A 13189-nucleotide genomic window follows, 5' to 3' on the forward strand; every position below is an offset into this window, starting at 1 on the left:
TGTAATATTTTCCACCATAATTTGCAAATAAATTCATTAAAAATCCCACATTGTGATTTTCTGGATTATTATTTCTAATTTTGTCTGTTATAGTTGAAGTGTGCCTATGATGAACATTACAGACCTCTCTCATCTTTTTAAGTGGGAGAACTTGCACAATTGGTGGCTGACTAAATACTTTTTTTGCCCCACTGTACATAAAGTGCTTTAATTTCTTAATTTTTTTATATTTTTTAATTTTAAATTTGTACATATATATATATATATATATATAAATATAAAAAATTCTCCCCAATTTCATGGTATCAGTCAGTTCAGTTCAGTCAGTCTCATCACTGCAACTCCCGTACGGACTCGTGAGAGGCGAAGGTCAAGAGCTATGTGTCCTCCGAAACACAACCCAACCAAGCCATACTGCCTCTGGACACAATGCCCACTTAACCCGGAAGCCAGCCGCACCAATGTGTTGGAGGAAACACCATACACCTGGCGACCGTGTCAGCGTGCATTGTGCCCGGCCAGCCACAGGAGTCTCTAGTACGCGATGGGACAAGGACATCCCTGCCGGCCAAACCTTCCCCTAACCCGGAAGACGCTGGGACAATTGTGCGCCGCCCCATGGATCTTCCGGTCGCGGCCGGCTGTGACAGAGCCTGGACTCTAACCCAAAATCTCTAATCTCAGGGCCACTCGGGAGGCCCTGTGCTTTAATTTCTAAACAGTAAAACAGATATGTATGAAAATACCCTCAAATAACAGGACACATTCTGTACTGTTGCCTCATATGAAACATTTGATCTCAATTCCAAAAGGCTGGAGTATAAAACCAAATGTAACACTTTATCTCCACTGTCCAAATCCATATGGAGTGGAGTGAATAATAGGATATACAGTATAGGTAGCAACAATTCCATTCCATTTAAGCACGTTTGTCATTCTTCTTCTTTTGTTTCAGATATTCTGTTGCTGTCGATGTCCTTCAAAATGAATGAAGATTTCACCAACGAACTAAATGATAAAAATAGTGTCAAATACAAAAAGTACAAAGACGATATTGAACCAGTTGTAAGTACATGACTCAAGCTATTGTTGGCCCAAGTAAATAATCAAATGCATTAAATAACTATTCATCCAATTATCTAGCCAGGGTACATTTTCAGTGTAATGATTATAAATGCTTCGGATGTACACTATATATATAAAAGTATGTGGACACCCCTTCAAATGATTGGATTCGGCTATTTCAATCACACCCGTTACTGACAGGTGTATAAAACCAAGCAATGCGCAATGCTAAGCATCGGCTGGAGTGGTGTAAAGCTCACCGTCATTGGACTCTGGAGCAGTGGAAATGCGTTCTCTGGAGTGATGGATCACGCTTCACCATCTGGCAGTCTGGCAAACTAATCAGGAGAACGCTACCTGCCCAAATGCATAGTTCCAACTGTAAAGTTTGGTGGATGGGGAATAATGTCTGGGGCTGTTTTTCATGGTTCAGGCTCCTTAGCTCCAGTGAAGGGAAATCTTAACGCTACAGCGTACAATGACATTCTAGATGATTCTGTGCTTCCAACATTGTGGAAACAGTTTGGGGAAGGCCCTTTTCTGTTTCAGCATGACAATGCCCCCGTGCACAAAGCGAGGTCCATACAGAAATGGTTTGTCGAGATTGTTGTGGAAAAACTTGACTGGCCTGAACAGAGCCCTGACCTCAACCCCATCGAATACCTGTGGGATGAATTGGAACGCCAACTGCGAGCCAGGCCTAATTGCTCAACATCACCTCACTATTGCTCTTGTGGCTGAAATGAATCAAGTCCACACAGCAATGTTCCAACATCTAGTGGAAAGCCTTCCAGAAGAGTGGCTGTTATAGCAGCAAAGGGGGGGACCAACTCCATAGTTTGACGAGCAGGTTTACACATACTTTTGGTCATGTAGTGCATTGGAAATATTGCAACATTTTCTTTTTACATGATCAATGTCATTATCTCACACAGATCCAGGCACAGTATAGGAAGAACATGCCAGGGTTTATTTCAGCAGCATTGACAAGTTTCAGGTAGGTATCTACTGTTCTTATGGAAGTAAGCTGTTTCCATTCAACATGTATTTATTTCTGTATTCTCTCTTTGGTTCCTGTTAACAGCCGTGGAAGTGTTATAGCCAACTTTGAAGTTAGGACCACAGCTGCAGACCCCACTGCAATTAACAAAGCTAATGCTGGACTTGCAACATCACTTCCAGCTGTTTATCAAGTTGATATTAGCTCTTTCAATATTATTTATAACAGTAAGTCCTTTAAAACGTTCTCAAATCACATTATTGCAAATTCTTATGACCAAAAAAAAAGATGCTTTAAATATCGGTCTGAAAAACTGTTGACCACAAATGTCTCAATCTTTTCCAAGGTAGCACAGTATTAAGTTATAAACCAACTACCATTTACACTGATGGCACCATGACTCTGGAGTGTGGACCACCTCCTGATTCTGTAAAGATGGGTACTATTAAAAGCGTTGAGTGGAAACGAAAGGGAAGAGTTTTAACATCGACTGGAAGGTTCAACATCAATACAGATGATTTTGCATCAAAAAAGACAACACTTGGTATCAAAAATGTAATTGCTGATGATAAAGGTAAGTTGAAGAGTGCATTTTTTTACGCTCTTTTTTAATGCAATTAAACTACCCTGGCAGGAAAGCAGGAATCTATCATCTAAATATTATCAATTGTGTAATGACAATTTTATTATCTTTTTTTAATCACTGTTACATTTTGGTTTCTATAACATTGAAATCTCAAAACCCAGATCATACCCACCCAAAGTTAAAGATATTGTCCAGATATTGTTTCTTGACTCAACCATGTCAATATTGTTTCATCCCAGGGGAATATGAATGCACTCTGAAGAGTGCCGAAATCTATTTCTACCAAATGGGTCAAATTGACATCAAAGATGCTCCCATTATTCAAACGAAGACAGAAATCAATACCCCTTGTTTGGCGGGGAATAGTCAGCCATTGGAGTGTTGTGTGCAGACTCCCTATAAACTCATGTGGAAAGAAGGCGATGTAGATTTGCTCACAAGTAAGTGTTCGTTGAAAATCAGACTTCCTTTACAATATGACAAGAGACCAAATAAATAAACGCATAAACCATGTTGTCTATATTATAACCATCTGACCTTTTTTTTTTACATGTATCATTTATAGATGAGACTCCTGACAATTGCATTAAATATAAATATAAAATCATTCAAAACTGTGATGTATCATCCAAAGTTGTCACATTAACATGCCAAGTGAAAGACCCTACAGGATATGAAAAGACTACAAAATTGACTCTTTTCGTAGGAGGTAAGTACAGTATTTTCTGTCTTTGAATACAATATTTGCTGTTTCAAATTTCTAAAAAAAAAAAAAATGTTTTCTAGCTATAACTTGCCAAGATCCGGAATATGGTAATGGCCAAGAGAAAGACACATCAGTGGCACCATGTAAGAAAGGTGAGGATGGAAGAAAGACAGCGATTTGTAAAAGTGGACGTTGGATACTTCAGACTGACACTTGTGTCTTGACTGCAATCAATGAGCTACTGACCTCATCTCAGGTAATACTTTTTAATAACACCTACCATGACTGGTAAACCCTAGCAATCGGTGTCTTAACTGTATTTATAATTTGGAGAATGATTTTCTGTTGTTGTTATCCATTTGAAGGAAAACTCATTTATATGATTTGAGAGTTTTGTAAGCAATTATGATTTATTTATTTTCAAACATGTTTCTCTTAGATGTCCTAAATGTAAGTGTATGACATTCAGGATATTTTCTAAGTATAATCATATCTTCCTCTGCAGGACTTGAAAGAGGCAACAGTTGAAGAATTTTTAACAAAACTGAATAATACCGCTGTTGATCTAAAAGAGAAAATCGTTAGTTCAAGTGCAACTATTTCGACCATTGTTGAAATTCTGAGAATTGTTGCAAGCGTTTCAAAGAATATCAGCCAGTCTGAGATAAAGGTATGTTGAAAACAAACAAAACAAGCACAGATAAACTGTAGAGATCAGTGCAAGAGAAACAAAAATATACAGTATATCAGTTCACTTGGTTTTAGTATACTTTGAATGTTTTAAATAAAGTAAAACTAATGAAATAGACTTAAGTTTATTGATAGTGGTGAGATAAGCATAAGTGCATGTTTTGCTTTAAAAAAGAATAACGAAAGTATTAACATTAAGTTTGGACCTAACTCAGATTTCTCATTGACTCCCAGAACATTCTAGAAACAGTGAATGTCCTAGTTTCTGATGAAGCAAAAGAATCCTGGGCCTTTCTCAATGCCGACCAAAATAAGAACACCAGCTCTAGTTTACTGGGCTCCATGGAATTTTTTGCAGGTTCTCTCCCAACGACGTCCTTTAATGTGACAACAAATCTAATTCAGTTAAACCAAGACACATTTGACAACTCATTCAGCACAAACTTAAATTCAAGTGTGTTAATAGAGATCCCAGAGACTAATTCCAATCACCTCACCATCACCACTCTAACGTTCCGCTCCCTCAGAAATGTGTTACCTGCCAGGAACGGCAGCAACCAAAGTGTCAATGACAACACCATCAATGGAGTTGTAGTGATGGTGAAGTTGAATGGAACGACTAAAAATGTCTCATTGAGCTTCGACAAGGTGAACAAGTCGCTCACACTCAATCCTCAGTGTGTTTTCTGGAACTTCAGCCTTTTTAACAGCCTTGGAGGATGGGATGACACAGGATGTAAACTGAAGTCTAATGAGAAGGGCAAGGTCATCTGTCACTGTAACCATCTGACCTCCTTCTCCATTTTGATGTCAACTTCCATTCCGAAAGAGATTCAAGATGCTTTGGATATAATCACTTATGTTGGAGTTGGCATATCGATGGGTAGCTTAGTCATTTGTCTCATCATTGAGGCTTGTGTATGGAAGGCCATGACCAGAAACAACACCTCTTACATGCGCCATGTCTCCATTGTGAACATCGCTGTGTCTCTCCTGATTGCCGACATTTGGTTCATTATTGGTGCATCAATATCAAAAAATACCCTTGAAAACCCAGGCGAAGACACCACAACACCTATACCGGCATGTACTGCAGCTACGTTTTTCATTCACTTTTTCTACCTTGCTCTGTTCTTTTGGATGCTGATCTCAGGCCTTCTCCTTTTCTACCGGACCATCTTGGTTTTCTCCCATATGTCAAAATCAACTATGCTGGCCATTGGCTTCTCAGTAGGCTATGGGGCACCTCTTATCATTGCTGTTGTTACTGTGGCAGCAACAGCTCCTAGTGGTGGATACATCAAGGAAAACCAGGCATGTTGGCTCAACTGGGACAAGACAATGGCTCTCCTTGCTTTTGTGATCCCTGCCCTGACCATAGTGGTCATCAACTTTTTGATCCTGATTGTGGTTCTGTACAAAATGCTGAGGAGAGGGGTGGGGGATGCTACCCAGCCAGATGAGAGAAATGCTGTTGTGGTCATTGCCAGGTGTCTGGCCATTCTGACTCCATTCTTTGGCCTTACCTGGGGACTGGGAGTAGGAACCATGGTTGATCCAACAAATAAGGGAATCCATGTTGTATTTGCCCTCTTCAATTCACTACAGGTAACTGAATGCATTGGTGCATTATTTTCCATAATAGTGCCATACACTGAAATCTTTATTTCATTTGTATTTTCCAACTGAAAGTTGCAAGTAATGAGTTCTGATGTAAAATGTCAACATGTTTACAACTACATTTGTTTTCATGATGTCGGACAACATTGGCAACATTGTATTCTGTACATTAATCTTTAATCTTTCTCGAAAAGGGTTTCTTTGTTTTGGTGTTTGGAACACTTTTAGACGGCAAGGTATGTGTCTGAAAAGTCATAAATTTTTTGTTTATACCCTTTTTGCATTTAAGAGTGTTGTGATTTTTTAATGAAATGGTCCTGTGCTTTCAGATCCGGTCAGCTATAGTAGGAACGTTCTCTTCCATCCTCCCAGGCTCTGACCGTACGAGGGTAAGTACATCTCTTCCCACCGTTTCTTCTATACTTACCTCAAATGATTCATGTTAATTACATGTGTACTATGTGCGCTGATGATCCTTGTATTTAGACATGTTTTGCAATTTCAGAGTTCTCAAGTTAAACCATGAGTTTAATGGGCTGCTTTTGGCCTTCCTCATTAGATTCAGTTCTCTCTGATAAGACTTACTACTGTATCAGTGAATATTGATTGCCCAATGAGTGTATATCATTTATTTTGTTCATTCCAGAGTACCAGTGGTGGCGCGGCAACATCATCAACCAGTGCATTAAACTTCATCCGAAGAAGGATAAGGAGGAGTAAGCTCACCATTTTATTTTTTGAATTTTGAAATGATCACAGTTCTTTAAATATTTGTTTTCTTAAATAATCACCCTGCCTTGCTTTATATAACAAACCAACTGTTTGACTTCTCTTGCTTTGACAGATGTCTACAATGTTTCGGAAGTTGCAAATTCTTCCAACAGCACTGGTGCTACAGAGTCTTTCATCAACACCTAAAAGTACCCAATGGTCATACTTGAGTTAAAGTATAGATACCTTAATATGAAGTTACTCAAGTAAAAGTCACTCAGTGAAAAACTATTTGAGTAAATTGATTTGTTTTTAAATATACTTAAGTATCAAAAGTAAATGTAATTGATGAAAAAATACTTACATAAGAATCAAAAGTAAAAGTATAAATAATTTTAAATTCTTTATTTTAAGCAAAGCAGATGGCACCATTTTAATGTTTTTAAAATGTATGGATAGCCAAGAATTATAGCCTTTGACCTGGACCTGCCATAAAACATGGCTTGGTCCAACACACAATGAATCTATTGATGTGAAGATTTGTGGACTTTTCTGGAATAATGTTGTGAGTTCTACAGTGCCTTGCAAAATGATTAATCCTCATTGGCGTTTTTCCTATTTTGTTGCATTAAAACCTGTAATTTAAATAGATTTTTATTTGGATTTCATGCAATGGACATACACAAAATAATCAAAATTGGTGAAATGAAATTTAAAAAATAACTTGTTTAAAAAAATTATAACATGGAAAAGTGGTGTGTGCATATGTATTCACCCCTTTGCTGTGAAGTCCCCAAATAAGATCTTGTGCAATCAATTACCTTCATAAGTCACATAATTTGTTAAATGAAGTCCACCTGTGTGCAATCTAAGTGTCACATGATCTGTCACATGACCTCAGTATATATACACCTGTTCTGAATGGTCCCAGAGTCTGCAACACCACTAAGCAAGGGGCACCACCAAGCAAGCGGCACCATGAAGACCAAGGAGCTCTCCAAACAGGTCAGGGACAAAGTTGTGGAGAAGTACAAATCATGTTTGGGTTATACAAAATATCAGAACCTTTGAACATCCCACAGAGCACCATTAAATCCATTATTAAAAAATTGAAAGAATATGGCACCATAACAAACCTATCTAGAAGAAAAAGAAACGCACACCTATTTAGGCAAGGTGCTGGTTAGCGGAGTAGAAAACTTAAAAATAAAAGAGAGCCGCAAACTCTAGGAGCTCAAATGCAAAATTTAATTACCAACGTTTCGACAGCCAAGCTGTCTTCATCAGGGTATAATCACAAACACTGCGGGATGACTCGTTTATATAGTGTCAAAAGACACAGGTGTCTGTAATCATGACCAAGAGTGGCCTAATATAATTGGTTAATTATCAAATATTAAAATGGCATACAAAGAACAGCATACAAACCTGCCAAGAGAGGGCCTCCCATCAAAACTCACAGACCAGGCAAGGAGGGCATTAATCAGAGAGGCAACAAAGAGACCAAAGATAATCCTGAAGGAGCTGCAAAGCTCCACAGCGGAGATTGGAGTATCTGTCCATAGGACCACTTTAAGCCGTACACTCCACAGAGCTGGGCTTTACGGAAGAGTGGCCAGAAAAAAGCCATTGCTTAAAGAACAAAATAAGCAAACACGTTTGGTGTTCACCAAAAGGCATGTGGGAGACTCCCCAAACATATGGAACAAGGTACTCTGGTCAGATGAGTCTAAAAGTTTGCTTTTTTGCCATCAAGGAAAATGCTATGTCTGGCGCAAACCCAACACCTCTCATCATCCCGAGAACATCATCCACACAGTGAAGCATGGGGGTGGCAGCATCATGCTGTGGGGATGTTTTTCATCAGCAGGGACTGGGAAACTGGTCAGAATTGAAGGAATGATGGGTGGCGCTAAATACAGGGAAATTCTTGAGGGAAACCTGTTTCAGTCTTCCAGAGATTTGAGACTGGGACGGAGGTTCACCTTCCAGCAGGGCAATGACTCTAAGCATACTGCTAAAGCAACACTTGAGTGGTTTAAGGGGAAACATTTAAATGTCTTGGAATGGCCTAGTCAAAGCCCAGACCTCAATCCAATTGAGAATCTGTGGTATGACTTAAAGATCGCTGTACACCAGCGGAACCCAACCAACTTGAAGGAGCTGGAGAAGTTTTTCCTTGAAGAATGGGCAAAAATCCCAGTGGTTAGATGTGCCAAACTTATAGAGACATACCCCAAGAGACTTGCAGCTGTAATTGCTGAAAAAGGTGGCTCTACAAAGTATTGACCTTGGGGTGATGAGTAGTTATGCACGCTCAAGTTCTTTTTTTTTTTGCGTGTCTTATTTCTTGTTTGTTTCACAATAAAACATCTTCAAAGTGGTAGGCATGTTGAGAAAAGCAGATGACACAACCCCCCAAAAAATCTATTTTAATTCCAGGTTGTAAGGCAACAAAATAGGAAAAATGCCAAGGGGGTGAATACTTTCGCAAGCCACTGTATAAGGGTTCTGTCTGAGAGACTTGCCTCTTTTTTGTTGTACACGTTTATGACGTTTATGACGTCTAGACGCTACAGTAAATGATGGACCAGCTTGAACCAGCTTCTGAACAAGACATAGCACTTTAAATGATGTATGGTATTGAAGTACTTTTTCTTTTTTGCGATTCAGATTTCCAAAGAAACCGTAGCAATATTCAAATATAATAGATGACCAGACAAATACAGGAACTTATGAAGGTCAATTAGCTGCATTGGTACAGACAAGTGCTAACTGCATGACAGAGAATTCGCCTTTTTTTAAATACATTTTTACTCCATACTTTATATTAAGCTATGGTTTTCCATATTGTTGCCATTACCACTTCTGTGTGTTGTATTAAGACATGTTATACAGCTGCTATTGACTTTTCATATGTAATGGGCATATTTTAAACGTGTATAATATATTGTTGAAGATGCTTCTACAGTAGATAATGTTGGATACACAAGTAGTAACAAAGAGTTTTGTCTCGTTGATCCTGTCTCACAGACGGTGTTGCTGCAACTCGATTAAAAAAGTCTTGATTCAACCATCCACCCAATAAAGATGCCGTGTTTGCCATATTCACTGTACGATTTCTGCTTTCCCAATGACTTTGCACCACACTGATCAAATTAAATCAAAGTGTATTTGTCACGTACCCCGAATACAACAGGTGTAGAGACCTTACGGCTAAACGCTTACTTATAGGCCCTTACCAAAGGTGCAATTTTTAAGTAAAAAATAGGTATTAGCAACCCTCTCACAAACCCAGGACCTGCATTTTGCTCTGATGTTTCCTTTCTTTTTGTTTTCTCCTTTTCGTTAATGCTAAAAAAAAAGGTCATGCTAAAATAGACTAAAAGTAATGTCATGAGTGAGATCAGTTGAAAAGAATAGATGTTTTGTTTTGTATGTATATTATTTATATTCTTCTACTGCTTAAGTCATTCTTTTCATGACCAACCTGACTTTGCATCAGTTGAAGCTTGTGTGTATGTTCTTATATTTCCTTGAGTTTCTTTTTCCTGATGGCCTTTTTCTCTCTTTCTCTTTCTTTGGGTAAATGGACAAAGGCAGGTTCCTCTAAAATTAGTTTGGTGGGTGCTATCTGGAATCCTTGGGACGCCCCCATGTTGCGAATGCGTTGGATATCATCCAATCACAATCCAACAGCCGTCTCTCAAGCTTTGTAGGCGTTACCAAGTTTAGATGGCCAGAGATACAGTACTTAGACAAAGGAGCGGCTGGCTACTAAGAATTTATGTTTCGATCCTGTCAGGCAGACTCAAAAATCCTGACAGAATTATTATGATGACGATAGCTAGCTAATGTTACTCCATCTTGTCATGAGCTAGCCTCCTAGATAGCTAGCTAGTTAGCAGAGCAATGCAGCCAATTATACAACAGACAGAAGGGGTAACCCAGACAAGGCACAGGGGCTATAAAGCTGAAGCGTCTGTTTTAGAACATTTTCTCCGCCGTTTGGTGTGACGCAGACCCGGTGGTGAACATGGTGAAACGGAGAAGACATTGTCTGTCCTGCTGAGTTTTGATGCAGAGTTTTGCCCAACAAGGTCAAGTTAGGATGTGTCAGTTATCCCGTGAGAGCTTTCATTCGGAAAATACTAGTGTTTTAGGTGCCTAGTTTATGGGCTTATGTTGCAGCAGTGTGTAGGAGGGAGATTCCTAGATTTGAGAAGTGTGCAGGAGGGCATGAGATGAAGGAATGTGTAGTATCAGTGGAGAAAGTTGTGTGTGTTAGCTGTGGGGGTGCCCATCCCAGCTAGCAATGAGGAATTGGCCCAGAAACGGCCCACTTCCAGGGTGGCCGGAACTGATTGAATCGGCCCGGAATCGGGTGTCGGACTCGGCCCGGAATCAAAATGAACGACTGTCCAGAATCGTCCCAAGTACATCGGCCCGTTTCCGTCTACCGGATTCAGCCGACTTTGCCGGCATCTTAACAGAATCCCCCCAGAAGCGGCACGATACAAATTTAAATAAATGTATACAAAATTACCCGATTTAGTGATTTTAAATATTACTATTATGCATTTTATACATACAAATTATACCCATCCACAACGTTTTTACTGCTGATCATTTGCCTTGCACATAGTATCAAAATACTAAAAAACTACTTAAACAGGAAAGTTTAGTTGTTCTATCCATGCTGCGTGAACGTTCTAGTACATGTAGGTCTTAGAAAGAGGCAGGTCTGGATTTCAATAAGCATTGCATAAATAATGTCACCTAGGGGTCATGATTGGGGCTGTTCCAAATGATTGATGTATTAAAACAATTGATTATGCTTATGTTGTATTAATAGTTATATGACCCCTCCCTCTTTACATTTATAGGGTCCTAGACTACAGATTAACAATATATATATATATATATATATATATACATTATGAGGTTTTAATATTGTTCCACAGTTTGTTGATGTGCTATACTCGTGCATCTTTAGGGCTTTGTTTCCAACCTTTGCATTATTGTGGCTTTGGCTCAGGCGTTGTTTTAGTTCCTAAAAGTGAGTGGAACAACATAACGTGATGCTTCTTCAAAGATTACAGTAAGCATAACTTTATGATAGTAAGTGGTGTCATGACAACAGCCTCTCCCACTCCCCTCAGCAAAACAAAGGAGTTGATTGTCGATTTCAGGAAGCAGACGGGACTGCAGTAGAGAGTCACGAGTTTTAAGTTCCTCGGCATCCACACTACCAAGGACTTGTCATGCATCAACAACACCACCACTCTGATACCAACAGGTTCAGAGACTATTTCTATCTACAAGCCATCAGACTGCTGAACACTTGAACTGGACTGACCCCCTGCTCTGATTCTCTCCATCTTATCACACATGCATTCACTCATGCACACACCCACACGAACATACACACACATACACTGAGTGTACAAAACATTACGACACCTGCTGTTTCCATGACATAGATTGACCAGGTGAATCCAGGTGAAAGCTATGATCCCTTATTGATGTCACATGTTAAATCTACTTATATCAGTGTAGATGAAGGGGAGGAGACAGGTTAACAAACCATTTTTAAGCCTTGAGACAATTGAGACATGGATTATGTATGTGTGCCATTCAGAGGGGGAAGGGGCAAGACAAAAGATTGAAGTGGCCTTGAACAGGGTATGGTAGTAGGTGCCAGGAGCACCGGTTTGTGTCAAGAACTGCAACGGTTATTCACGATCCACAGTTTCCCGTGTGTATCAAGAATGGTCCACCACCCAAAGGACATCCAGCCAACTTGACACAACGGCGCGGCGCCGACAGAGATGGCCGCCTCGCTTCGCGTTCCTAGGAAACTATGCAGTTTTTTGTTTTTTTACGTGTTATTTCTTACATTAGTACCCCAGGTCATCTTAGGTTTCATTACATACAGTCGAGAAGAACTACTGAATATAAGATCAGCGTCAACTCACCATCAGTACGACCAAGAATATGTTTTTCGCGACGCGGATCCTGTGTTCTGCATTTCAAACAGGACAACGGAATGGATCCCATGCAGCGACCCAATAAAACGACTCCGAAAAAGAGGGAAACAAGGCGGTCTTCTGGTCAGACTCCGGAGACAGGCACACCGTGCACCACTCCCTAGCATTCTTCTTGCCAATGTCCAGTCTCTTGACAACAAGGTTGATGAAATCCGAGCAAGGGTAGCATTCCAGAGGGACATCAGAGACTGTAACTTTCTTTGCTTCACGGTAACATGGCTCACTGGAGAGACGCTATCCGAAGCGGTGCAGCCAACGGGTTTCTCCACGCATCGCGCGGACAGAAACAGACACCTTTCTGGTAAGAAGAGGGGCGGGGGCGTATGCCTTATGGCTAACGAGACATGGTGTGATGAAAGAAACATACAGGAACTCAAATCCTTCTGTTCACCTGATTTAGAATTCCTCACAATCAAATGTAGACCGCATTATCTACCAAGAGAATTCTCTTCGATTATAATCACAGCTGTATATATCCCCCCCAAGCAGACACATCGATGGCTCTGAACTAACTTTATTTAACTCTTTGCAAACTGGAAACCATCTATCCGGAGGCTGCATTCATTGTAGCTGGGGATTTTAACAAGGCTAATCTGAAAACAAGACTCCCTAAATTTTATCAGCATATCGATTGCGCAACCAGGGGTGGAAAAACCTTGGATCATTGTTACTCTAACTTCCGCGACGCATATAAGGCCCTGCCCCGCCCCCCTTTCGGAAAAGCTGACCACGACTCCATTTTGTTGATCCCTGCCTACAGA

General features: G+C 40.0%; 1 protein-coding gene across 1 annotated transcript in view; it reads left to right on the plus strand.

The window, feature by feature from the left end:
- LOC115107483 (uncharacterized) overlaps positions 1 to 9485 on the plus strand; it is a 39047-nt gene extending 29562 nt beyond the window's left edge. The window contains exons 34-46 of the mRNA XM_065008486.1: positions 956 to 1065; positions 2001 to 2062; positions 2150 to 2292; positions 2412 to 2639; positions 2891 to 3091; positions 3217 to 3360; positions 3438 to 3613; positions 3863 to 4027; positions 4282 to 5655; positions 5862 to 5903; positions 5997 to 6056; positions 6314 to 6383; positions 6512 to 9485. Coding sequence (XP_064864558.1) covers positions 956 to 1065; positions 2001 to 2062; positions 2150 to 2292; positions 2412 to 2639; positions 2891 to 3091; positions 3217 to 3360; positions 3438 to 3613; positions 3863 to 4027; positions 4282 to 5655; positions 5862 to 5903; positions 5997 to 6056; positions 6314 to 6383; positions 6512 to 6585 — 2849 coding nt within the window. The 3' untranslated portion in view covers positions 6586 to 9485. The remainder of the gene's footprint in view (positions 1 to 955; positions 1066 to 2000; positions 2063 to 2149; positions 2293 to 2411; positions 2640 to 2890; positions 3092 to 3216; positions 3361 to 3437; positions 3614 to 3862; positions 4028 to 4281; positions 5656 to 5861; positions 5904 to 5996; positions 6057 to 6313; positions 6384 to 6511) is intronic.
- Positions 9486 to 13189: the final 3704 nt, after the last annotated feature.

The sequence above is a fragment of the Oncorhynchus nerka genome, linkage group LG24, assembly GCF_034236695.1.
Source record: "Oncorhynchus nerka isolate Pitt River linkage group LG24, Oner_Uvic_2.0, whole genome shotgun sequence".
In the NCBI taxonomy this organism is placed as follows: domain Eukaryota; kingdom Metazoa; phylum Chordata; class Actinopteri; order Salmoniformes; family Salmonidae; genus Oncorhynchus; species Oncorhynchus nerka.